Below are 26,405 nucleotides of genomic sequence, written 5' to 3' on the forward strand. Positions count from 1 at the left end.
TACTTTTTTTCATATAACTTTGTTTTTAAACTTTGCTCTGAAAGTTTTCTTTTATTTTATTTTATGATATAACTTTTGATTTCTAAATTTTATTACCAAAGTTTCATATTCTTTACTTTGAACCACAACTTTTATTTTCTTAACTTTTGTCACGCAAATTTTATTTTTCGGCTTAATGTTTTTGTAATTTTTATCACCAGAGTTATGTTTTTCTCCCGGGGCAACACCCGGGTAGAAATACTAGTTTTTTCTAAAAGGTTAAATGATCGTACCATAAGTTTGTTTTAATCAAATTTGTGTTTGACAAAGTTCTCATTAGATCCTCGACTTAAATTCGTCGATGAAAAATTCTTATAACTTAAGAATTTTGAAAAAAAACTTATTTACGTCGACCATAGATAAAATTTAAATATTTGTGCTTACTCCCATAATATGTCTAGAGCAAGCCTCGAACCTAAGACCTATTGGTATTAGGAGGAAAAAGACCTTCTTGCTACTAGAACATTAGATGATGGTTTCCTGCATCATTTGATTTTCATAAAATTTGAATAGATGTTATTCGACTTAGACATTTAAGTAACTTGAGAAAAGTTTTACTTCTATAAGTAAAGACCAAGTTCAAACCTTAGTAATAAAGTAGTGTGAATTTAGCTGTAAAGTTGCCCTTAGGACAGAACAGAAATTAATTCAAAGACCTCTTGTAAATAATTAAAACTTCCATTTAACTAAATCAATGGTGGTTCCCTAACACATTTAATATCAAAAAGAGTTAATTTCAAAAATCGTCCTTGTGGTTTTACCAAAAATCACTTTTTATCCTTTAAACTTCGAAATGACACTGGTAGTCCTTTATACGCGGATAATGGTCACATTTCGTCATTTAGTCGATCGTATAAAGGACGAAACATGAACATCATCCGTTAGATTAAAGGACGAAATGTGACCATCATCCGTTAGATTAAAGGACGAAACATGACTATTATCTGCGTATAAAGGACTACCAGTGTCATTTTGAAATTTAAAGGATGAAACGTGATTTTTTGGTAAAACCACAAGGACGATTTGTGAAATTAACTCTATCAAAAAATTTGAATAGACAATACTCCAATTAGAAATTTAGCTCACTTGATAAAGATTTTGTCACTTGTAAAGACTAAGTTTAAGCGTTAACAATTAAGTAGCTTAGAATTATTTAATTTGGTGTATGTAAATATAGAGTTTGTTATTCATAACAAAAAAGATAGTATTAAATTTAGACTGGTGTTAAATTCACAAAATGTTTATGACATATTTTAGATTAAGTATATACAAACAAAAAAAACTTATAAAATATAAAAATTTGTGAATATGCAAATTGGTAAATTCAAATTTAAAATAAAATGAAACTAAAAGAATGTAATACTCAAACATTAAAAGTATATCCTCTTTTATTTTGTGTAATATTTCCTCATAGATGACATATGTTATAGTATTTTTTTACTTGACATTTTTGTTAGACATAAGCACTTTGAGACTTTTTATCAATTTAGCTCAAGAGATTTGTTCGTGTGTGAAAATTGAACATTGTAGATACAAACCAATATTTGGTAAAATTGTCCTTAACTTTTGTTAATTATCATTATGAAAGAAACAACTAACACGAATTATCTTTTATGCAATCTAAATGTTATCTGATGTTCGTTATTCAAAATTTGAAATATAAGTTTTGTACACAACGCTCTTCCTTATATTACTTATGTTTTAATCACATGATTTTACTTTTTTTTAAAAATTATAGTTTAATTTCATTACATTGTTGTTGTTAGATATATTCATAGTTATAAACTATAAACTATCTGATGATAATAATATTTTATTATTTGATGAATGGCAGTGCATTACAATTTTAATCTTTACCCCTTATAAAGAAAATAACCTCTTTTTATTTTAGGTAATTCTACTTTTGAATTGCCGGAATTACTCTTGACTTTTTATGTTTTGCCCTTAATGAATTACAATTTACACTCTAAACTTTTATCTTTTTACTTTATGTAATTTTCCTTTGAACTACCAGAATTACCCTTGACATTAAGTATTAGATAAATGTCCGCACGAAGCAATTACAATAATAACAACGTGCAAGGTATCGTGTAATTTTAGTTTTAAAACTAAAAACTTGTGTAACGAAATGATGACATAGTATTTGAGCAAAGTATAAAAAATAATTTTGATAAATTAAAAGAAGTTCATTATTATTTTTCATAATTATAAATTACAAATTAAGTTATTATAAATTGAATTCATAATTAAATAGGGTAATTGTTTAAGAAGGAAAATTTGACTAAACGAACAGAAAAATTAATAAATAATTTGATAAGAGATTATAGGTATATCAAATCAAAATGTTTATAAAATAGTAAATAAAGATGATAGTCAATGAGAGGGAGACAATGCAAGACATGGATATCTAAGAATTCAAAAACATTCTTAATTGTAGTCTGAAATCAGTTACCTTGTTGAAGTTAAAAAAACATTTTTTTTTTTTAAAATGTGCTTGATAGATTATATAATTTATATTATCAAAGAAAATATTTCACGTATAAAATATTTATGAATTATTACAAAATCTCAAAACATTACAATGTAATAAACATCAACATATTTTTATCTAAGTAGTTTACAAGTCAATAAGTTTTGATCATAGCTTTTAACTAACACTTTATTCATACATAATTTCAAAACATTAACAATTTAATAAACATCAACATATATTTATTTAAATAGTTTACAAGTCAACAAGTTTTGATTATAGCTTTTTATTAACATTTTATTCAGACATTAAATAAAGTTTGTCATAAACAAAAGATCATCATTTCATTTCTTTAACAATTATCCTACAATCAAATATCCTCATCTTTACTTTCTTTCATATATCACCTTGTTCATATTTTGCATGTTCCTATATCTTTCTTTATAATTCTATATCTATATAATCCTCTCATTCGTTTACTAAAAAAATCAACAAATTATCAATATCAAATATTCATGTATTATTAGGTTCACAAATCTAATGACACACTACGCATTTTTATAAATCAAAGATTGAAGTTTCATATTTGTTATGATTTTTGATTTTTCGTTTTTCATTATTAAGGTTGATTTATAAAAGAACGACATGGGTTGCCGTTAATGACCAATAATATCAATAAGCTTTGATCATCTTCAATATGCCTTCTCGTGATTCCGAAGATTCCTCCAAATCACCATCATCAAACAAAAAAAACAACAAAAAGAAAAAGAAATCTTCAAATAAAGGGAACATTACAAAGAAAAAGAAGAAAGCTGGTGATAAAAAGAAAAATGATGACAAGTCTGCATCGTTACCATTTTCATGGTTGCCTTCCGGTGCACGGCAAGCGTTAGCTCCTCCACGTAAAGGTGGTGACAATAAGAACACTGTTATTATAATTGGAGCAACTATAGGGGCTGTGTTGTTCTTTTTTTTCATGATTATATGCATGGTGTGTTGTTGCAAAAGAAAAAAGAAACAACAAAAACTTGACAAAAGTTACCCTAGCAAGAATCATGGTAGACCTAAAGGTATTGTAATAAGATTGATTGTCTTTTATCTGTGTTTTATATTACAATAACATTGTAAATGAACTTTACATTTTTTTTGTTGTCTTAGATAATGGCTACTATAACAAACAACAATATGATTGGAACCAACACCATCAAAGCAATGATATTCACTTAAAGATGCCACCACCACCTAGTAGCGGTCCGCCAAGCTCCGAGCAAGGATGGGTAGCTGTACCACCACCTCCACCACCACCAGGAATGATAAGTAGTGACTTGAGCTCGTCTACTTACTCAGCCCCATTGCCACCACCACATCCGGGCATCGCCGTGAGTCTTAACACAAACGTGTTTACCTATGTAGAATTAGCAACAGCCACAAAAGGGTTTGATCAATCTCTACTTTTAGGGCAAGGTGGATTCGGGTACGTTCACAAAGGAGTATTACCTAATGGAAAAGAAGTCGCTGTGAAAAGCCTTAAGCTTGATAGTGGTCAAGGAGAGCGTGAATTTCAAGCTGAGGTTGAAATCATTAGCCGTGTACATCACCGTCATCTTGTATCTCTTGTTGGATATTGTATCACGGGACAACAAAGAATACTGGTCTATGAGTTTATTTCGAATCAAACCCTAGAGTATCACATTCATGGTGAGTCTTATAATCAAACTCGTACATAAATACGTATTAGAAGCTTGTGATTTGCATATGTAAATTGTTTTGATACTTTATATTTTTACCGCAATACTTTTAAATGTAAGCTTAGTTTACATGTATTTTAGTATGAACTTTAAGAAAAAAAATCTATAGTAACATAATGCACGCATATGAAAATAATATGTTGTAGTGTATATTTTTAGTCTATTTTAACATCATTAGTTCATTATTGTCTTGATCCGTTCTATAGGTAAAAACTCTCGTGTTATGGACTGCTCAACTAGATTACAAATCGCTCTAGGGGCAGCTAAAGGTTTTGCTTACCTTCATGAAGATTGTAAGTATTGATTTTAAAAACATTTTCATATATGTCTGCATATCAATATAATTCAAACATGAAGATATTCAGGTAATCCTCGCATTATCCACAGAGATATTAAGGCTGCGAATATACTGCTTGATGAACACTTTGAGGCCAAGGTGTCATACTATTTTCCAATAATGATAAAACATTATGTTCAAATTAACATTTTGAAATTTTAATAAAAGATCTCCTTATTGTTAGGTGGCGGATTTTGGATTGGCGAAACTATCATCAGAAACTATCACTCATGTATCCACACGCGTTATGGGGACATTCGGGTGTGTGATAAGAATGTTACACTATAATGGAACATTTCAAGTATCATAGTATTTGTCATGTAAAATTTAAACTTGTTCATATAATATATGCATAAAATGGTTGCATATATTAAATTCCAGGTACCTTGCACCCGAGTATGCATCTACGGGTAAACTTACAGAGAAATCTGATGTCTTTTCATATGGAGTTGTACTTTTGGAACTGATTACTGGAAAAAGACCCATAAACAGACATAATGACGACGAGAACTTGATTGATTGGGTATGATTCATTTCCCATACAACTCCATAACATGTTCAATCGATTCACATGATTAGAAAGAATACATTTACCAACACTTCCAATCAGTTAGTAAACAAATTGGAGATGGTCTCTATGGCATATTGACATAAACATAAAGTTTATTATATGTACAAATTTCACACGTTCTTGCAGGCTAGGCCTATATTAATGCATGCATCAAATGGAGGGAGTTTTGAAGAGCTGGTTGATCCGCGTTTAGGAGACAATTACGATCGGGATGAGATGCATCGCATGGTAGCATGTGCTGCTTCTACCATTAGGCATTCTGCAAGGATGCGTCCTAAAATGAGACAGGTACTACAAACAAGCATGTGTTAAGCCACAAATCACACTTATAACCGTATTCTAACAAAATAAAATAGATGAATCATAAAAAAAGATACTATAAAAAGTTTTAGTTAGAAATCGATATATGATTTACATTAGACAATAGACGCTAACCATTAATAGATATATAAGATAATAATCAAAGTTTTTACTTATATATCGATCTAAGTTTCAATTTATGTATTAAAAGAGAATTGTTAGATATAAAAGTGAAAATGCATTTCTACTATTAATTGTTTCATATTCTAAACTTATGTGGTTTATGATTGTTAAACAGATTGTACATATGTTAGAAGGTGATGTTTCCTTAGATAATTTAAATGAGGTAGGAAAAACCATGCGTAAAGAAAATGTAGAGCAGGATTCCCATTCATTTAACGAAGACAATAGCTGACAATTGGTGAAAAGTATGTCAAAGTGATGAATTCTTAAGTAACGAGCACAACATGACAAACAAATCTGAGGAGACACAATCATGGACCTACAACGATCAAATGACAACATGGATAAATGATAGAATATGAACAAACAAAAGACGTGCTTACAAAAAAATTGAGCAACTATATCGTATATATTGAAGTGTAGTGTGTTTGTATAGTAAAATTTGTCAGAAGGTAGTAAAGATTTTTCATAGATTACATCATTAAATAGAAATGAAAGAATTTAGATGAATACTTTTTGTATAGTTCTTAAGTTAGTTTGAATTATGTTTATCACAATCTTATTATATAGAGTTTAAATGAAATTGGTTCAAGTACAATGAACATAATTCCAACCAATCTAGATATATAAACCCTAAAACATAGGTATACAACCGTGGTAAGATAACAAATCCGATGACAAAAACAACCTAATACAAGATTGCTTAACATGGAAAAAGTCTATACACATCTATACAACTATGTAATAATTCCATAACCCTTATTAAAAGGTTATAAAATGGGATTTGAAAAATACTCATTTTACTTCTACTTATCTATTTACGTTATAAATATCTTATTTTATAAATTATACACACTATCCTCTTTACATCGGCTATCATTACATACATTATTACTACTACTCGACCATCACCACCACTAATCCCGACCACCATTACACCGCTGCCACCATAATGCATGCCACTAATACAAATACATATACAAAACGAACTCATATGCTAGAATGCACAAACAATGATTTCTTTACACAAATACTATGCATCCTCATTAGGCATGTGGTCGGTTTAAAAATTCACTGGACAAACCTGACCAGGTAAAATCTGAAACCCAAATTGCATGAAAAACATGGATTGTGGATTACGCCAACACAAGCTTGTTTAGACTTTGATCTTTATTCGGTCTGGATTAATCAACTCCTATGCCAAAGTTTGTTTTCTTTTTGCCCAAACATGATAAAACTGTCTATATGTCAACCCTCATCTATACCATGACGATATTAAGAAAAAAAACTAAGAGTACATCCGTTTTCACCCTAATAAACGCTTATAGTTCTGAGCCTGGATCGTGTATTAGGCCAATATAGATCCATAGTGCCGGCTTAACTTTTTTGGTGACCTTAAGAGGAAAAAATTTTAAGGGCCTTAATTTAAAGTCTCTAACAATAGTTAACACTGATTGCACAATAGAAAAATTAAAAATAATATAAGTGAAGGAGTTTAAATAATGTCCACTTTTTTTATATGCTAAAAAAGTTTAAAGTAATTTTTATAAAAGCAAATTTATAAGTCCTAACCCAAAACGTAACCAAAAACTTAAAACTGAATATACTTATACCTAAAAACTTAAAAAACGTGAGGCCCTTAACATGTGGGGGCCTTAAACGACTGCCTAACCCAAGTCTATTGTTAAGCCGCCTATGTAGATCCATTTTTTCCATCAAAAGTATCATTTGAGGCAAGCTAAGATCGTCTATATATTTTACAACTCTATAAAAATTATCACACTCTCTATCCTCAACACTTTCTCTCATAAAAATGCCCCCATGCGAAATAGTCATTCTACCCTTAATGAATTAATTAATTCTCTCTTTTTTATTCCTTAATTTAAACATCTCCACTTAAAATACTTATAATACCCTTAATAAAATAATTTACAACAAAAACTCATCAACTCCTAAAACAACCACACTACCTTTTTTATATTAATTATTTTTACAATAATAACTATACCGTCACCACCCGTCACGTCACCGCCACTACTAACCACCCTCATCGGTCGTGTTACGCGGGTAAAATGCTGTATTAACGTATTTACACAATAACATATGGTAGATCCATTATATATATAACAATCCCAATTTAAACTACTACAGTAGCGGCTCGGTCGGCTTGTGGTTGGCTTAGTCTGCTACAGTGCCGGCTTAAATTACATATTCTAATACAAATCATTCCAGCTATAGTGTCGGCTCAATTGACAGAGTAATCGACTCAGTTATAATAACTGCTTTGCTTGGCTAGAAAATACAATATCTGATGCACAAAGTACAAGATCTGACTCATTAACATATATATCCAACATACATAAACAATTCTTCAGTAATCACCACCTAACACCCACCGTACTTAATAATATCTGCTTAACACGGTGGATCTAATGAAACACGTTTATAACATCATTATCGTGATTCGTGAGCATCCGTGTATGTCCTTCACTGGCTAAAGTAACTCCAGAAGAAACTGACATACAACTCCGACCGGCGCCGCCACCAAAGTACGACCACTGGTTCCAAACTCCGACGGCCACCGTTTCTAGACTACATGTTTAGAAAATAAAAAAAGACATGGCACTGACGGGTAGGAAAGGTTGTTGTGTTTGGGGTGGGGGTAGTGCGCGGTGGCCGGTGATGCCATGTGGTCTCCCGGTTGCATCATCTTTTTTTAATCGTCATTTTGTTGCAAAAATCTTCAAGAGATGGATATATATCGACCAATGTCTAAGTGAAGATAGAGCCCCGAATCAATAGATCAATGATACAGTATGCCTTAAAGCACAAAGAAACTGTTGTAGTCAGATGGTGGTGGAAATAGATCAACATTTACAATCAGTTGTAAAACTCGAAACTTTCCGGTCAAATATTCAGGCGGCGTTGGAATTGAGATGGGTAGACGTCGGCAGCGACGGTAAAGAGACTGCGGGATGGATGTGGTGATGGAAATAGTGATTGCTTTAAAGTGATGTTCTTTATAGATGGTGATAAAAAAAATTATCTTGATTGCAATGGTGGTGTTGATTTCATGATTTGATCTGTAACAGAGGAAAAAGCGGTGCAATAATATATCTATACAAAAATGAGAATGGTTTATTACAAAAGAAGGTAACATTGATAATACCAAGGAGGAGCACGTTGTTTCAACCAGCATGAGTGGTTTTGACCTTTCCAAAACAAAACCAATGGTTTTGTATAATTTATTTATACATTATTTATGTATGGTATACAGCAAATTACCAACTTATAATTATGTGTTTATTTATACGCAAAATAAACATATTTTATATCGATTATAAATAAAATATAAATGTTGTTAATCGATTATAAAACATGAGTCATATGTTTGCGTAATTTGGTGGTGATGTTAGTAGTTGCTCAGGGTGGTAGTGACGGAAGTGGCTGCGACGGTTGCATGTGTCGACAGGTGCTGAGGACATTAATGGTGATAAATATAAAAGTAATTAATGTTAAGGGACGCAGTCCGCAGCGAAGCGCCGAGCCTTTTTCTAGTTTTCACCTAAGCAACCTTCATAACCCATGGAAGATCCATTTTCACCCAAACAAGTAACAACCTTCCTATATCCGGGTTTTCTTTTATTTCATCTAATTAATTTTACTTCATAGCTCTTCTAACAAAACAAGCCCGCAAACATCTTCTACGCACACACACTCTCTCTCTCTCTGATCAGATCAAACCAGATCAGATCAGATCTGCTACTGCTACTTATTTCCATCCTATATCTGAATCTGAATCTGAATCATGTCACAATACGTTAAAAAAGACGATGATCGCGACGAAGACGGTACGCATCTCTCAATTTCCACATCTTATTTTTTTTTTTTTAATTACTTCAATTAATTGTTCAATTACTATTGTTAGTGTATATTATTCATTCAATTTCATCAAAACGACGCCGTTTCATGTTAATTATGCCCTTGTTATGTAAATTTTTCTTATTAGCTTACATCACTCAATTTCAGTTAATATTATTAGATAAGTCCAAAAAAATATATATAGAAATTGTATGTATATACATTAATCTATTCGTTCCGGAGTACGAACGTATTGTCATTACTGCGTAGGGACTGGTTTTCGGTTATCGATGTTTTGTTATATAGATATGTGTTAATGCGCGTGCATCGCGATGTCGATTTTATATGTATAATTTTTGTCTTTTGTTGTTAAATGTGTGCAGCAGAGTACTCGCCCTTTCTCGGAATCGAGAAAGGAGCTGTACTTCAAGAAGCTCGGGTGTTTAACGTTCCTCAGTTGGATTCAAGGAGGTGTTCCCAGGTGTGCCTTTTAGTTTCCGTTTTGATTCGTTATTTAATTTAAAATTTTTCCGTTTTGATTCTTATCGCTCGGTTTTTTTTAACTTGTTAGGTTATTACAAAGCTGCTTTATCTTCTAAATCAAGGAGAAACTTTTACCAAGGTAACTTTTCATTCTGAAAGCTGTAAAAACTTAAAACCGAGCATGCGGGTTTATCGTTTGTATCTTGAGATTTTATTAGTTATTATGTTACGCCACACACTTGCTCTCATAGATGTAGAGGTTTTGTTCTAGTAAAATATTAAAATGAGTATCCGAACAAAGTGTGCTCAAACACGCATAAAAACTGTTTTTGGCTGTTAGCAAAAGCATTATGACTAGATGGTAAGTTCATTTGTACGTTTGTCAACCATTCTGGGAGTGGCTGAAAATGTGCACTTATTAGCTGTAATATGGAATTAGTTCCTATTATGCAATTAACCCAGGTTACTTTGCCTTACCCTTCTTCTTTTGTCATATGTGGTATGTCTAGTTAACGGCGAGAACATGTGTGTAGGTTGATCTTGATTTGATACTTGAACTCTCTATTGTTGTTCCTCATTTGTAGGTCGAAGCCACAGAAGTTTTCTTTTCCGTGACAAAACTATTTCAGTCTAAAGATATTGGTTTAAGGAGAATGGTTTATTTGATTATAAAGGAGCTTTCTCCCTCATCGGACGAGGTTATATAGAATAATTCTTTATGCTCTTTAAAATATCTATGTTGTTGTTTGATTGACATATTAATTTATTATGTATGTTTTTCCTTTTGCAATAGGTTATTATTGTCACAAGCTCTCTCATGAAAGACATGAATAGCAAGACAGACGTCTATAGAGCAAATGCAATACGTGTTCTCTGCCGCATAACAGATGGAACACTCCTTACTCAAATAGAGAGGTACTTGAAACAAGCTATTGTCGACAAAAATCCTGTAGTTGCCAGTGCAGCTCTTGTTAGTGGTATCCACTTGCTCCAGGTATTACCATGTGTTTCAGAAGTTGCAGTCTGTTTTTAGTGTTTACTTGTCTTTGATGATATCTTCAACACAATTTAATAATTATCTTTTATATATTAATCTTAGACAAATCCGGAGATCGTGAGAAGATGGAGCAATGAAGTACAAGAAGCTGTTCAGTCAAGAGCTGCACTCGTGCAGTTTCATGCACTTGCGCTGCTCCACCAGGTATGATAAAGTGATAAGCATTGGTTTCATGCTCCCCATACTTTCATCATGTCATCTATTTACTGTCTATACGAACAAAGTACCAATCACTTGTTGAGCAGTTTTCTTCTAGGATATACGATTAGACTAGACAACCGGTGTGCGGTTGCGGTTTACTTTTGTAGGATTTAAAAAGACTAGGGTTGTAATTTACCATGTCATGTCAGTATTCCTTAAGCTTGTAGCTGTCGGCCTCTTTTAATGACTCAAACAGTGTGATGGTACTATTTCCAGATATTTGTTTACAGAAATGTCATGTACATCTCATAATCATAATCACAGTTTACATCTGTGTAGTCCATTAGTACAACTAAGTTTTAAAGATCGATCCCCGGTGTAGAATTTGATTCTTATGCACTGTAAACAGTTGGTTCCAACTTGATATGTATGACAGAACCTTCAATCTTCAACATTGATTCTATTGACGTAACAAATTTAACGTATTTGCAGATACGTCAAAATGATAGATTGGCTGTCAGCAAATTAGTTACCAGCTTGACAAGGGGCACAGTTCGTTCACCTTTGGCTCAATGCCTGTTGATTCGTTACACCAGTCAGGTATGATTTATCTTAATAAGGTCAGGTACTTCTCTTTATCGTGGAAATGGAGTTAAGTTCTAAATTATCAATACTTGCACAAAACTATTGCCCTTAGGTTATTAGAGAGTCCAGCGCGAACAGTGGGGAGCGCCCATTTTATGACTTTTTGGAGGGTTGCCTTCGCCACAAAGCAGAAATGGTTATATTGGAAGCAGCTAGAGCCATAACAGAGTTGAATGATGTTTCTGGCCGAGAACTGACTCCTGCGATTACCGTTCTACAACTCTTTCTAAGTTCATCTAAGCCAGTACTTCGGTTTGCTGCTGTCCGCACATTAAACAAGGTCATTATTCTTAACTTTTTTAAGAATTGTATGTTGCTGTGTTAATTTTGCATGGCATTATTTTTTGGTCACCTGCTTAACTTCTCTTTTGTGAAGAAGTTTAAGCTATGTGTATTATTGGTCTTTTTGTCTCTATTGATTCCAGTAATTGTTACTCTTACCAGTTTAAGCAAGTAGCAAAATCCATAGTATTGATCAAAGATGTTAGATATAAGAACACCACACAGTTCTGTTGTTAAGGCCCTATTGCTATAATGCTATTAGAATTAGTAGATAGTTTATTTTTAGGGAACTATAGTTTTTCTTTCTCTGCAGTATATGACCATTAAATTTTAGTTTATAGAAACATTATAGTTGTCTATGATCAAGGAACCCATCATCATAGGAAGAGATAATACTTATGGTTTGCGGTTGCTGTTCTTTTATTGCTTGTACTTCAGGAGTTCTTATGGTTACTAATTTCACCTTCAACACAAATATTGTTGGAACATGTAGGTGTCCCCTATTAAGTTAGATTAAGAATGAGAACCAAAGATTAATTTACATAGGATTCCTTGCTATTAAATAATGTACTCTTGATGTGAGAAGTAGGATCAGGTTTATCGATCAGGTGCAATACATATTGGGTGGATTTGGAAATTTGGAAAATAGAAACTAAAAGCATACCAAGGGCTATGTTTGTGGGATTCAAATCGGTAGCAAAATAATCTACTTAAGTAGTTGCTCTATGATTATTGTGACAGTGTGACACAAACGTCAGTGTACTTAAAAAAACTAAAACTTGAACAAAAGAGAATGCGAGCATAAACAACTTTAGTCATCACTCATCATGTTGAAATATGAATAACTTTACGCACATCTTCTTATAATATGAACGACTTCAGGCATCATGCTCATCATCAATGCTGTGAAGGCTCTGATTTTTTGATTTTGGTTCCATATAAATAAATAGGCCATCGAAATAGAACATACGAATGTGTTACAATTTCTAATGTGTTCTACATCAGTTACTGAATGTTCAATCTCTTGTGAATAACTACTTTTGTGAGGGTCCAAAACAGAATCATTAGTATTTCTGATTTTCTGTTCATCATTTTTATACTCAAGAAACTTTAATGTCATTGAGTTGAATGTTTCAAGTTTACAAGCTTTTGTTGTAATAGATTGTATCCTTTTATAAGATCACTGGCGGTTAGATGTGCATATGAGCGGATAGTTAAAACATATAGATAAGCTATGGACAGGATATGCTGTTTTTCGATCCCAATCACAATTTAGCGAATATTATCTGCTGAGAAACATTGAGTAGGGAAAACCGATTTTTTTTGCATTTCTTTCCAACAGGATATGTCATGACCAGTTCACAAATCAGCAAAGTTGCGTACAGGAAGAAACAGAATATATGAATAAGTGTTTTTCTTCCAACACATAGACTTATGGCATCACTTCGATAGTTCGATTGTGCTAAGCATTAAACTGTCACTTCTACTATTGTAATTTTAGTTTCTTTTCTAGTTTTCTTATGTTTCTGTGTGCTAACTGTGTAATTGTCTAATTGGTCAACTGTAATGGTGTATGTTATTATTATAAAATCCTTTAAGTGTATGCGCGTGTAGGTAAGTTGAAGTTCATGTGTTGGAGATGTTTTATCTGTTGAATTATTTCCTATGTTAGGTGCACAACTTTTTTAACTAATAAGATTTCTTAATAAATATATTGTAATTCTTTTTATGTTTATATTATGCAGGTGGCAATGACCCATCCAATGGCTGTAACTAACTGTAATATTGATATGGAGAGCTTGATTTCAGATCAAAATAGAAGCATTGCTACCCTTGCCATTACTACACTGCTGAAAACAGGCAATGAATCAGGGGTTGATCGTTTAATGAAGCAAATTACCAACTTCATGTCTGACATAGCAGATGAGTTCAAAATTGTTGTGGTAGATGCTATCAGATCCTTATGTTTGAAGTTCCCACTCAAGTACAGAACATTGTAAGTGTGTTTATTCGTTATTTTCATTGAGGATGAAATTTAGCAAGACTGTCTCTCAAGTAACTTTATTTTCTTTTTTTAATCAAGGATGAACTTCTTAAGCAATATTCTAAGGGAAGAAGGTGGATTTGAGTACAAAAAAGCAATTGTTGATTCAATTGTGATTCTCATACGCGATATTCCGGACGCAAAAGAGAGCGGGCTTCTTCACTTGTGTGAATTTATTGAGGATTGTGAATTTACATATCTTTCAACACAGGTGAGCTTGTTATAAATTATGATATGTGACAAAATAAGCAGGCTGGGTAACTGGCCAAAACAGATTGGGTCAGACACGGAACTTTTTTGTACAAATTTCCGACATTTTTCAATTTTTTTGTGCTACATATGGTTACAAACATTAATAACCAATAATAATATAATCTAAGAGGTTTGATACAACAAAATTGCTTTGTGGGCATCTTCGTATTTAATGTTTTTTTAGTTGACCTGTTGGCGATAAAATAAACACGAATCAACTATTCATAACTGGGTTGCATAGTTGTCAAAAGCGAAGGCGACCTCAAAGCGCAAAGACCCCAAATAGGGCGAAGGCGAGAGGCGCAAAAAAAGCGCATGCCTGGAAAAAAAAGCGCACTAAGTAAGTAAATATAAAATATCTATATATAGTGAAAAATAATAGTAAAAAAAATCAGATGTCAGTTATAAACCAAATATCATTCAAAAAATATAAACTTTTCAACCAAAAACTTCAAATTATTATAAACATATACAAAAAATATCATAAATTTTCTTCCCCCCATTTTGTATTTTCACTCTCTTCTTTTATCTTCTTAAACGACTATGGTCACTCATTTTGGCCGGAAAACATTAGATCTAAGATTTGGTCGAACCTTGACCCATTTGACCATTTTGACCGCCGTTGACAACCACAGTTCACCGTTGTTGACCGCCTTTTTCATGGTCGACTTGGGCCTAGGGTTTCAGGCGCTGGAGGTGTGCCTCGCCCGCCTTTTGCGCCTAGGCGCAAGAGGCGCTCGCCTTTGACAACACTGCTGGGTTGACGTTGTCACCTGTATGAGTTTGATTCCATCATTTTGTCGATCATCGCTAGCATAATAGCATTGTTTGTTTTCCCTTCTGCTAATTGATGAAGCTTGTCTCATTAAACAAATATCAGATTCTCCATTTTCTTGGTGTTGAGGGTCCAAAGACCTCTGATCCGAGCAAATACATAAGGTATATATATAACCGGGTCATCCTTGAGAATGCAACTGTTCGAGCCAGTGCAGTAAGCACATTGGCAAAGTTTGGTGCCATGGTTGATTCTTTAAAGGTAATTTAGTCTTCATATCTTTTATGGACATTACTCCAAGGTTCATTATTAATATGGACTTGATCTGTATTTATATGTGGTATTGCAGCCCCGTATATTCGTTCTTTTGAGGCGGTGCCTGTATGATAATGACGATGAGGTCAGTTAGTTGCACATTTGTAACCGTACATTTTGACGTCTATGCCTAGTAACATGTTTGGCTATCAGACACTGTAATTTAGTGTTTGGTATCAGGGAATTAATTGAATGGAATGGTCTATTCATTGGAATGATGATGGTAGGGCCATTTCAAGATAAATGTTGTTTCTCATTCCATGGTCAAAGGATAATTTTTTCAATCGTTCTTGGGGTGGAATGAGAATTTACAATTTAACCCATTTTTATACGAGGATTCAAATGGCATAAATCTTTCAAAGTTACATTCATAACTATGGAATATATAGTCAAATCATGATCGTATTTGAGGCTGGTTATCTTTTTATTATGAAGTTATACATTGTATATTCATATAATACAAAAACTCATGTGAACGCATTCTGTTCATATGCCTACATTCCAGTCAAACATGAGAATGAAATTTAATAGCTCGTTCTATTTCCTAACCTATTCCATTACCCTGTCCATTTCATTCCATCCAAGCAAGTAGACCTTGATACTAGACTAAGTATGCAAGTCTTTAGTCTTCACACAAATCTTCGCAGGTTCGTGATAGGGCTACTCTGTATTTAAACACTCTTGGAGGAGATGGTTCAGTTGTTGAAACTGATAAAGCTGTGAAAGACTTTCTATTTGGATCCCTGGATATCCCATTGGTCAATCTAGAGACTAGCCTGAAGAACTATGTAAGTGTTTGCACACAATCTGATCTTGTTGTAACTTTATTTTCCATAAATACCAAATTTTATTCTCTATCTGACATCAATGCAGGAACCTACAGAAGAACCATTTAATATTAATAATGTACCTAGAGAAGTCAAGTCTCAGCCACTTGCAGAGAAAAAAACTGCTGGTAAAAAGCCCACTGCTCTCAGCGCACCTCCAGCCGCACCCACTTCCACAGTTGATGCATATGAGAGGCTCCTATCATCTATTCCAGAGTTTTCTACGTTTGGACAGCTTTTCAAGGTTCTTTTGTGTATCATTCTCTTTAGAATAGAAGCTTGCAGATCGTGATTCGAACCTAGTTATTAATGGGTAGTTTAGGGTGTGTTTTATCTCAGATGGGTCAAATCAAACAAGTTTATTTTAAAAAGGGAACTGCCTGAACCGGTTCTAGTTGCAAATCCTCCAAAGTGCATTTCTAAAGCATACAACCTTTTTAGTCGTTTTATTCAAAGTTTTAAATCATTATTGTGGTAATATTGCGTTTCTTACATAACTTAAACTCTTACACATTAATTATCTACGTAAGTTTCAAAAAATGGAAGTGTTGGCCTGTTAATCCAACTTGCCTTTGATTTGACCCGTGGACCACCCACCCATATTGCGATCTCTACAAATTTGTTACCTATTTTTCTTCCATATTGGCTGACTGTAACATTCTTATATATGGTTGGATTCTGTAACCAGTCCTCTGTACCAGTAGAGCTCACTGAAGCTGAAACAGAATATGCAGTTAATGTTGTGAAGCACATATTTGACAAGCACGTTGTCTTCCAGTACAACTGTACAAATACGATTCCTGAGCAGTTACTAGAGAATGTAAGCTTTGAAATATAGAAGTCACTCAGCAAATAATTTAGTTATTACGTTTCAAAAAGAAAATATCTCATCTTAATTTTGGTTGGTTGGTTTTAGGTGGTGGTTGTTGTGGATGCTTCAGAGGCAGAAGAGTTTGCTGAGGTGGCAACGAAGCCATTGAATGCCCTACCATATGACACACCCGGTCAAACATTTGTGGCATTTGAGAAACCGGAAGGGGTCCCAGCTATTGGCAGATTCTCTAATGTTTTGAAGTTCCTTGTTAAAGAGGTAGTGATAATTTCTCATTAGCTGTTATTTTAAACAATCTGTGATGTTCTTTTCTCTTGTATTTTGTATATATATATATAATATATATATATATATCTGTTTTTTGTATGAACAAAACGTTACAGGTTGATCCTTCTACTGGTGAGGCCGAGGAAGATGGTGTGGAAGATGAGTATCAACTGGAGGACTCTGAGATAGTCGCAGCTGATTATATGCTTAAGGTTGGTGTGTCCAATTTCAAAAATGCATGGGAAAGCTTGGGCCCGGAATTTGAGCGAGTTGATGAGTATGGGCTTGGTCCAAGAGAAAGTTTAAATGAAGCTGTTAATGCTGTTATCAATCTTCTTGGCATGCAACCTTGTGAGGTACTTTATTATCTTGAAATCTCAAACAAGCCTATATAGCATATGTATTAACTATTTGTCACGTTTACTGCATAAGATGCTTGTAGAGTTATAGGTACTCCCAAAAAACTGCTCTATTTAACTAAACACTAACTATATAACTCAAAAAATGAAACTTAATGCAATTGCACAGGTTTGGTTCTTGTTTTTGTTTAAAGTTTGCTTATTGCTTTCTCATATTATGCAGGGCACTGAGGTGGTTGCAGCCAACTCAAGATCACACACATGCTTATTGTCAGGAGTATACATAGGCAACACAAAGGTGCTGGTCCGCCTATCATTTGGAGTTGATAGTTCCAAAGAAGTGGCAATGAAACTCGCTGTTAGATCTGAAGATGAGTCTGTGAGCGATGCAATTCATGAGATAGTAGCCAACTAGTCCAATTTATATACCATTTTACAGTGTTCTAATTTTTCTTTTTATTTTGTTCATCTATTTGCTTTTGCATTTATATGACGACACAACTTAGAAGTTGCTTATTGAGGAGATCTAAAAGTGTTTTTTGTGTCATGTAAACACATTTTTGGAGAGTGGTTTCTTCTGGTATTAAAAATAACAAGTTATTTGCATCCTGAACTATAACTTTGTTATTATTGATGTTGAGGTTCGACCATGCGTCTAATTTTTGTTTGGTTGTCAAATTGTGTGGATACTGAATCACTCATGTAAAGATGAAGCAAATACTACCCATCATCAGAACGTAAAATAAAATTCATTATGTACTTGGATATGTGGTATTACATATGGTTATGGTTACTTCAAAAAGTCAATTTATAGTGTTATTTTCACTTCCATTTCTTGAAAAATCTTTGATCACTCCACAACAACATCCTATTCAGTGGTACCTCACTTTCAACATTCCTCTGTTTCAAATGCAAATATCTGGGCTTTATTCTCTTCTCCAAACTAAACCCAAAATACTGTGGAAACTTGTTCACTTCCTCTCTACCATTCCTCTTCATCACCCTAACCAAATACTCAAATTTTGGCTTCAAATTACCATTAATCCCATACCCGAATATCGCAGGAAACCTCCCACAGAGTCTTCTTGATTCCTCACCTGAAAACCCAACACTTCTTAAAAACCTCATTTTCTCTTCGAGTTTATCCACTCTTGTATCTAGTAAATGAGCATTCAAAGTTGTAGGAGAATTCAACTTTCTAATTCCCAGGTTTTTGAGGTATTCCAGTGTTGGCTTTAAACAAAATTCGGGGTTTGATTCGAGAATGTGAGGGCATTTGAGAATCAACCCACGGGCCTCCTCTGGCGAAGCAGCTACATCTTCTATCAAGAAATCGAAGACGGGCTCAATGACAATGGGGTCAAAGTTTGGGGTAAAGAGATGGGGGGAAAGAAAGGCGATTCTTGGAAAATCGGGTTCTGAAAAGCCTTTGGATTTAAAGTAGTCTATGGTTAAGAGGATACGAGAGAGTGTTTCAGGAGATGGGGTTGTTGCAAAACCTGGTTGGACGATACCGAGGGATTTGAGGTAGCGGAGGTTTTGCCGGTGAGACGTTTGGAACCGGAGGTAGTGGTGTGGAGGGGAGAAGGAGGGGGAGTTGGAGGAGCAGAGTATAGGATTGTGTAGAAGAAGAAGATGCATGGTTAAGTTTTGAAACTTAGTTTGGGATTTGAGGTTGTAGTCACACTGTGGTCGTTATGAAGATAAAGGACATATATGTAAATTGATTTCCTTTTAAAAATCACAAGAAAATATCATGTCTTTGTATTATGTATTTCAATGCTTTATTTCCCGACTGTTTTCGGAGAGCAACAATATTAAGTGATGAGGCAACTTAAGTGTATGATAGAGTTTGTGTGTGTCTAATGTCTACCTTAGTACTTGTGCCCCACTGGCAATAATAAGATTCATGTACTTTCAATATCTATAGCTTTTGCTGTATGGTTCATTCCTAGTATTTCACTAGTAGTAACTTTCTTTCCTAACAATAGATATTAGAATCATGACGCAAAAAGATATATAATTAATGAATTTTGATCAATATTTTTAAAAAATGGTTACTTTCATGTGTAATATTTAATTACGTATTAAGTACGTGGACTACTGTTAGCAAAAACCCTCAACACTTTGTTCGAATTCTTAGATCATATCCATTGGAATTTAAAAAACTTGGTCGGTTGGTTAAAAGTGGGTTGGGCCTACTAAGATTCTCTCGACTTGTTCATTCAATTCACCCACTGATTGGTCGATATGGATGGAGATCCCCTCAAGTTACTTTCAACTTGAGGGGTCAAGTTAAGAGTTTTTTAGTCGTTAGATGAAATTTAAGGGGTTAAGATGCAAAGATGATATTTTAATCTTGACCCTTGATTTTCATTCAATGGTCAAGATCCCCTCAACTTGACTCAAGTTAGAGTTTCAACTTGAGGGAATCCTCATCCGATACTTTAACAGTTTGAGTGGAATTAAGTTTGTTTTATGTGTGTGTTAATAAAAGATTGGTTTTAATTAGATTGAATGGATATAAGTGATAGATCTAAGTATTTTAGTGGAATGTATCATTAGATTCAGTTATGAATGACATTATATATGGCTAAAATGTATTGACACATGTCACATGAAACATATTTTAGGTAGTTTTTAACTTTCTAAAAAATTACAGATCTTTCATCTATATATATAATAAAAGAAGATTTTTGTTACATCATTATTTATAAAGACAAATTTACTTGGTATTGTTAGAAAATTTCTTATAATTTTTTTCTTTTTTACTTAAATGATTTATGACATTATTTATTAGTTAATTTTTAAAATTTTTTAATTCTTTTATTAAAACACAAGAAATTAGATATAGCTAATTAGTATATGCATTAATCACAATTGTTAACTATAATACGTAGTACATCATAAATAATTTTTAAACATTTTTCAATAAATTAAAACAAAATTTTTCTTGATTTGCCCGCGTAATACACGGGTTATTAAGCTAGTTATACATTATAGAAAGGTTAAGATGAAATAATCTAACCATTTTTTGGTCTCGGTAGTCGCTTTACCATTATTTCATCCCAAATATGGTAAAGCTTTATTTTATCGTAATACTATTGTTTCATGTCTTTTCTTGTAAAGAATAACAACAATTTGGATTATACATTTCAAGTTTTTTTGTCTAGGGACAGAATACCCCCAACCCCAGGTACTGTTGGGGTGTAAAATCAGTAGGACCCCAACCGGTCAATGTTCATCTGAAAAAGCCCTTTCCCTTTGAAGGTAAACTTCAAAGCTCCAAATAAGTGATGAGGTACAACTATTCACACAACTCAAAGATCTCCGAACTCCGATACAACAATTTCACAAAACTCAAAGATCTCCAACTTATCTGGGTTATACAATATATCATCCAAATTTTAGTCTTTTTGAACATCAAGTTAGTGATTTTGCCACAATATCGATCATTTCTGTTCTACAAACTATCAAAAGTATAGCAAGTCATTTAGTTTTTGTAGAATTGGTGGAAACACATAGTACAAGTTTAAATGCATTAATAGATAAGTTTCTGACGCATTAGCAAAATAAATAAATAAATAAATAAATAAATAAGTTTCTAACGCATTAGCGAAATTAGATTAATACTCTATCTACTACTCTGTACTAGTACTCAAACTGTTAATGTTATAGATCTACAGAGGTTACACAACAAACACCAACATCATTACATTTTGACATTTAAATCACTCTTCTGTGCCCTCCAAAAGCCCAAATCTGTAACCCAAAGGCAAAAGCATTATAAAAGAATCCATAATCACTCACATCTCAGCTTCCAAGACCCACAAAAGAGATATAAATGGGTTATGACATGTGGATACATTTAAGGAGCTAGAAGCCTAGAATGAATGTGGCAATGTTGGTTTTCGGTTGAAATGAATAGCGGTTCTTGAATGTGTCCTATATCTTGAGGATATGAGATATGATAAATCAAACTTCTTGTGGTTTAATAAAAAATTTTTTTGAGTAAAAGGATTTTACCATGGTTAGAACGGTTTAATAGACTTTAGGTTTCATATAAAACTAAGAGGTCATAATTCAAAGGTTTGACGCGGCCATTTAAACAGAAAGTAGTGAAAGCTGACCCAGTTACACAGGAATGGGTTCATTCGGGTTATGCTGTATTTTGAACGGGTAAAAAGAGATACAGCTAAAATCTCCTAAGGTAAGGCATAAAACTTCCCAAAAGATTTTAAGTGACCTCAAATAAGTAAGGCATAAATCCTCCTAAATTAATTTATTCAAATGAACAAATTAAAAAATGAAGATGAAATAAAATAATATTTTTTGAAAGTAAGAAAGTGTTTGTATGCCATCCCTACCAGACCAAGTTTTTTCCACCCGCAAAAAGAGTTACCCATATTAGCCCGACCCTGCTACCCAACCCGCCCATTTTGTCGTGCATCAGAAAAACAGTGATGCAATAAGTTTGAGCTAACCTTGAGATTTGTATCCCAACTTCCTGTGCAGAGTGCACTACCATCTGCCGACAAACCCAAACAGCTAACACGAGCCTCATGCGAGTTTTGAAGAGATCCCAAGTTCAAAACCACCTATCATACAAGAACCACAACCATAACCAAATTACCTTTCAAGCTTTGAACTATCCACTGCAAATCAAGCTTAAAATGGGTCAAGTTTAAAATTTATAAAATGGTCTACCTTTGCCAATAAAGTATCCCATACAAAGCAATCACCATTGGAATAACCAGCAAAGAGAAGTCGTCCTGATACAGAAAATGCAATAGAAGTCACAAGAGGGACATCAGCACCACCCTGCTGCTGCTGTTGGGGGTAAACTTGTAACTGGTGTCCAGTTCGAATATCATATAGTCTGCAAGTTCCATCATCTGATCCCGTTCCAAATCTATTTCCATCTGGGAAGAACTTTACAGAATTAACATCCCCCTCATGACCATGGAATGTCCTTACAGCTCTACTTGCAACACGAGTGTCCCAAAGACGTGCAGTTGCATCACAAGACCCAGATACAAACATTCTTGAGTTTGAAGCACAGATTGAAACACTGGAATAATCAAGAGTTGCATACAACATCTAGTAGTTAGAAACAGTAGATTAAGTGCATAACACAGTTTTTATAGAGGTGGCAACTCAACCTATTTACTTATGGACATGTCGATTGAGGCGATGTTTTACCTTAAACAGGTCACATAAAAAATAAATTAAAAGCAAACACGTCAATACTTGCAAAAGTATACTTTTCCTAAACCAGTTCATTCAAACCCTAGACTATACTTGTATGAAATCCTAAATCATTACATTAAATCTTTAGATTATTAATGCTACAGTAAAATCTTTGCAGTCACACTTGAGAAGTCTATTTATAAAAAAAAGAAAGCCCCAATCATGGCTACTAATAAAATCAGATTAGGAACCAAAAACCAGACGGAATAGTAGGTATAAAGTAAATTGCCCAATGTGTTGAAGAGGGCAGTTCTGTTCAAGAAAAGATTGCTGGAGGTAGTCTTGAATGTGCGAAGGTATGCGTTTGTATTTTAAATGATTTCGTGATGAATGGAAAGAGCTGTGATTGGGTGGCAAAATCGACTCCCGCTTTAAATCTTGTGTTAAAGGACGAGGAAACTAGATCGTACATGAGGAGAGATTTCAAAGTACCACTTATCGATTTCTCTACCAATGATGATGATAGTGATGTAGGAACTAAACTGGAATTTCGTTGGAGATTTCCTAGCATGGTGATCCAATCAAAAGACGTTTATAAAGATGAAATTCTTGACATTGCTTGTTTTAATAACAAGCATGAGATAAATTCTGTAAGTTTCAAGAAGTCCCATAAGTTATTGGATTGTTTATTAAGGCTATTAAATATTGGGATAAGCATGCACTACAAATTAAAAATATTGAGTTTAATGTTTGATAGTTATTCAGTGTGCACCACTTTTGAAAGCTGGAATATCGTGAGGTTGATTAAGAAGAACAAGAAACAACCCAACCTTCCATTTGATACCGGTGGTGTTTTGGCTCGGGTGGTTTTGAGTCGGAGGCAAAACTTGAGGTCAAGTTTTTTCGAAGAGGGAGAGAATGATGCAGGAGACCCGTAACGCGCCTGACCCGACCCGCAGTAGGGTTTAATTCAAGTTATCTTTTATTTTAAATAAATAATCTTTTATTTTAATAAGTTATCTTTTTATTTATTAGGATAACTATGACTTGATTCGTTTCCTATTGTATTGGTGTTAGGATTAGTATAAGTATTAGAGTGGTGAATGTTTATGATCAGTTTTGAGTTTTGAATGAAATAGTAAACCATGAAGGTTTTATCGGTCTTTGATTAATCTTTTAGCATTGAGCCATTTGAATGCGTGTGAAACTGCATCATAGTCCAACTTCGTACCTTTCCGGCATAAACCATATATCTCAGACATGTATATGTTTGAGAAAATAGTGTTCTGGCCTTCCAAGTTAACTGAGCTGCATTGTGCAAAGATTAACCGCTTTTGACCCATTACCCAACCACCCCATTTTGGGACGTTTGCTACTTTGCTGTAAGACTTAAAGGTCAAAAACCCTCCAAAGTGGTAACAGTACCAAACAAGAATAATATAAAATCACTTCCATTGATAGCAAGTATTAGAGGCTTAAAAATCTATTTGGAATAACAAGTTACCTCAAAACATCAGCAGTGTGTCCAGATTGAAACTCTCCTCCAAACACCGAAGTTCTGAGTCCCGTAGTTATATCCCACAAGACACAAGTCTGATCACCAGAGCTTGTTATCAAATGATTATCTTCATCGGGAACATACTGACAAGACGATACGTAACCCTTGTGTCCACTAAGCGTTCGTGACACTGGTATATTCCCATCTTTTTCAGTTGGAGAACTAAGATTAAAGATTGAGCATGCACTATCAAGTCCTCCACATGCAACGGACTGCCCACTTGGAGAGAAAGCACATGTCATTACCCATGCACATGGTAGCTTAATGGCATGGGTTTTCTGACTTGTCAGAGCGTTCCAAACGATTAATCTTCCATCTGGTGATGCACTGACAATCCGATTCTTTTCAGGAGTCCAATCCATTGAATACACCTGCACGTTTTCTATAAGTTATAAAAAAAATGTCTATAGAGGTAAAATAAATACTTGAATTGAAAGCAAAAGTACAGGAAGAGAATGAAAACTGGGGAAATTGGTTACATTGATACACAAACAACAGGCAATGTGCATATACTGTTTATTAGCACCTAATCTTTAGAACTAAACACCAGATTCACAAAAGTTTGATTTCCCAGCAATCCCAACCGAACTCCAGGCCAATCACATTAGAGGTAAATCAGCTAAGTCAGTGGCACCCTCCATGGTGGCCGAACCAATTGAGCCGGCATCAGCAAAAAAAATAAAATTCCAATAAGTAAGGTGTCTCCTTGGCTCAGATGGGATTTAAACCTGGCATACTCCCAAAGGCCCCTATCTCCTGAACCAACTAGGCTCCACCTATAAACCGATGCCCTAACAAGACATGCACAAACCTAGACTTTCTGCATTATCCTCTTCATCAGTGTATGCTAGTTTTACTAGTAGAAGTCAAGTCAGAAAAGGTCAACATACATATCTAATAATTTAAAACAGACGACAACCTATAACATACTTCACCAGCTCGATACCAAATCTCCACATTATTTCCACAACATAAACAAAACTTAATAAAGACGCTAAGCAATATAGTTCATATTCCTTTTTAACAGCCAAAACCTTTACGATCATATTCCTTATGTTCGATTAAACACACTCTATAACAACATCATATTTTCATGTTTTACATGCATATACGATCTCGTAATTCTAATTCATTAAACCCCATTAAAAATAAAAAAAGGAACCGACTTTGAGTAACTTCATTCTCCAACTTATACCAATCAATGCAGTCTCGTTTCAAAGATTATATCTTCGTAAACCTAAACTTACACCTACATTTTCACCAACATTCAACACTACTACTACAGCAACTTATTTTACACTACAAATTTTCAAAAAAAAAAGTTTACTTTGCCAGTGTGTCCTTGTAAAGTCCTGCAGCAGACCAAATCAGTCGGACCGAATACGACCGGTGTCCTCCCTTGCGATTTCGCATATCCAGCAACTATACAAAAAAAAAAATCATATTATTACAACAATGCCACAAAAAAAATATCATATTAATTTTATTATTTTCAAAAAAAGAGAAAATATTAGTTACAATAGTACTAAAAAGTAATAAACTTTACATGAATAATTACATAAATATGTTCAATAACTAACAATTTACTTCAACATTTTTACAGCATCAAAACAAGAAGTAAATTAACAGTAAAAAAAAAAAAGAGTAATAAAATAAATAATTATTACTGTCAGTATCAAGAAGTTGAAGGCGTTTTTGTTTTAACCGCTCACGGAGTGAATTAACAGTTTGTGTTGCAGCTATGTGACGTTCTTTAAGCTCACTCACAGACGAAGACGACGATGACATGATTTTTAGCGGTGTGATTGAAATTTGGAGTGAAATGTGAGAGATTATGAAGTTTTAGGGTTTTATTTTGAAAAATGGGGG

The 26,405-nt window shown here is 33.9% G+C and overlaps 4 protein-coding genes across 5 annotated transcripts; 2 read left to right on the forward strand and 2 right to left on the reverse strand.

Moving 5' to 3' along the window:
- The first annotated feature begins 3,497 nt into the window (after positions 1–3,497).
- Positions 3,498–5,880, forward strand: LOC122591876 (putative proline-rich receptor-like protein kinase PERK6). The gene is made up of 8 exons (XM_043764105.1): positions 3,498–3,579; positions 3,668–4,207; positions 4,464–4,550; positions 4,623–4,693; positions 4,779–4,855; positions 4,976–5,117; positions 5,292–5,453; positions 5,764–5,880. Exons 1-8 carry the CDS (start codon positions 3,498–3,500, stop codon positions 5,878–5,880), a joined length of 1,278 nt encoding a protein of 425 aa, XP_043620040.1.
- Positions 5,881–9,314: 3,434 nt separating this feature from the next.
- Positions 9,315–18,401, forward strand: LOC122590922 (coatomer subunit gamma). Of its 2 annotated transcripts, none has more exons than XM_043763103.1 (18): positions 9,315–9,499; positions 9,893–9,990; positions 10,081–10,131; positions 10,577–10,690; positions 10,786–10,986; positions 11,092–11,193; positions 11,683–11,790; positions 11,888–12,115; positions 13,863–14,113; positions 14,201–14,372; positions 15,294–15,449; positions 15,538–15,588; positions 16,151–16,291; positions 16,377–16,574; positions 17,019–17,150; positions 17,247–17,420; positions 17,546–17,785; positions 18,012–18,401. In XM_043763103.1, the coding sequence occupies exons 1-18, from the start codon at positions 9,457–9,459 to the stop codon at positions 18,201–18,203; spliced, it is 2,652 nt and encodes an 883-aa protein (XP_043619038.1). In that variant the 5' UTR covers positions 9,315–9,456; the 3' UTR covers positions 18,204–18,401. The 2 variants fall into 2 exon arrangements, with proteins under 2 accessions (XP_043619038.1, XP_043619039.1); XM_043763104.1 differs by having other exon boundaries at positions 9,896–9,990.
- Positions 18,402–18,518: 117 nt separating this feature from the next.
- Positions 18,519–19,463, reverse strand: LOC122593844 (transcription termination factor MTEF1, chloroplastic). The gene has a single exon (XM_043766292.1). It carries the CDS (start codon positions 19,427–19,429, stop codon positions 18,611–18,613), a length of 819 nt encoding a protein of 272 aa, XP_043622227.1. The 5' UTR covers positions 19,430–19,463; the 3' UTR covers positions 18,519–18,610.
- A 1,833-nt stretch (positions 19,464–21,296) lies between these two features.
- On the reverse strand, positions 21,297–26,395 carry LOC122593306 (guanine nucleotide-binding protein subunit beta-2). The gene is made up of 6 exons (XM_043765698.1): positions 26,204–26,395; positions 25,864–25,958; positions 24,483–24,907; positions 22,496–22,859; positions 22,273–22,386; positions 21,297–21,550 (listed from the first exon to the last, which is right to left on the reverse strand). The coding sequence occupies exons 1-6, from the start codon at positions 26,322–26,324 to the stop codon at positions 21,515–21,517; spliced, it is 1,155 nt and encodes a 384-aa protein (XP_043621633.1). The 5' UTR covers positions 26,325–26,395; the 3' UTR covers positions 21,297–21,514.
- Positions 26,396–26,405: the final 10 nt, after the last annotated feature.

Source organism: Erigeron canadensis, chromosome 3, assembly GCF_010389155.1.
Source record: "Erigeron canadensis isolate Cc75 chromosome 3, C_canadensis_v1, whole genome shotgun sequence".
In the NCBI taxonomy this organism is placed as follows: domain Eukaryota; kingdom Viridiplantae; phylum Streptophyta; class Magnoliopsida; order Asterales; family Asteraceae; genus Erigeron; species Erigeron canadensis.

Bases quoted from the DNA above. Each gene is read 5' to 3' on its own strand.
- LOC122591876 (XM_043764105.1), top strand. From the start codon at position 3,498: ATGGTGTGTTGTTGCAAAAGAAAAAAGAAACAACAAAAACTTGACAAA. The intron at 3,580-3,667 runs GTATTGTAATAA...TTGTTGTCTTAG, and splicing joins GAATCATGGTAGACCTAAAG to ATAATGGCTACTATAACAAA. The intron at 4,208-4,463 runs GTGAGTCTTATA...TCCGTTCTATAG, and splicing joins CCTAGAGTATCACATTCATG to GTAAAAACTCTCGTGTTATG.
- LOC122593306 (XM_043765698.1), bottom strand. From the start codon at position 26,324: ATGTCATCGTCGTCTTCGTCTGTGAGTGAGCTTAAAGAACGTCACATA. The intron at 24,908-25,863 runs GTAAACTTTTTT...GAAAACGTGCAG, and splicing joins TACAAGGACACACTGGCAAA to GTGTATTCAATGGATTGGAC. The intron at 22,387-22,495 runs GTAGACCATTTT...CTTGTATGATAG, and splicing joins GGGATACTTTATTGGCAAAG to GTGGTTTTGAACTTGGGATC.
- LOC122590922 (XM_043763103.1), top strand. From the start codon at position 9,457: ATGTCACAATACGTTAAAAAAGACGATGATCGCGACGAAGACG. The intron at 14,114-14,200 runs GTAAGTGTGTTT...TTTTTAATCAAG, and splicing joins CCACTCAAGTACAGAACATT to GATGAACTTCTTAAGCAATA. The intron at 16,292-16,376 runs GTAAGTGTTTGC...ACATCAATGCAG, and splicing joins AGACTAGCCTGAAGAACTAT to GAACCTACAGAAGAACCATT.
- LOC122593844 (XM_043766292.1), bottom strand. From the start codon at position 19,429: ATGCATCTTCTTCTTCTACACAATCCTATACTCTGCTCCTCCAACTCC.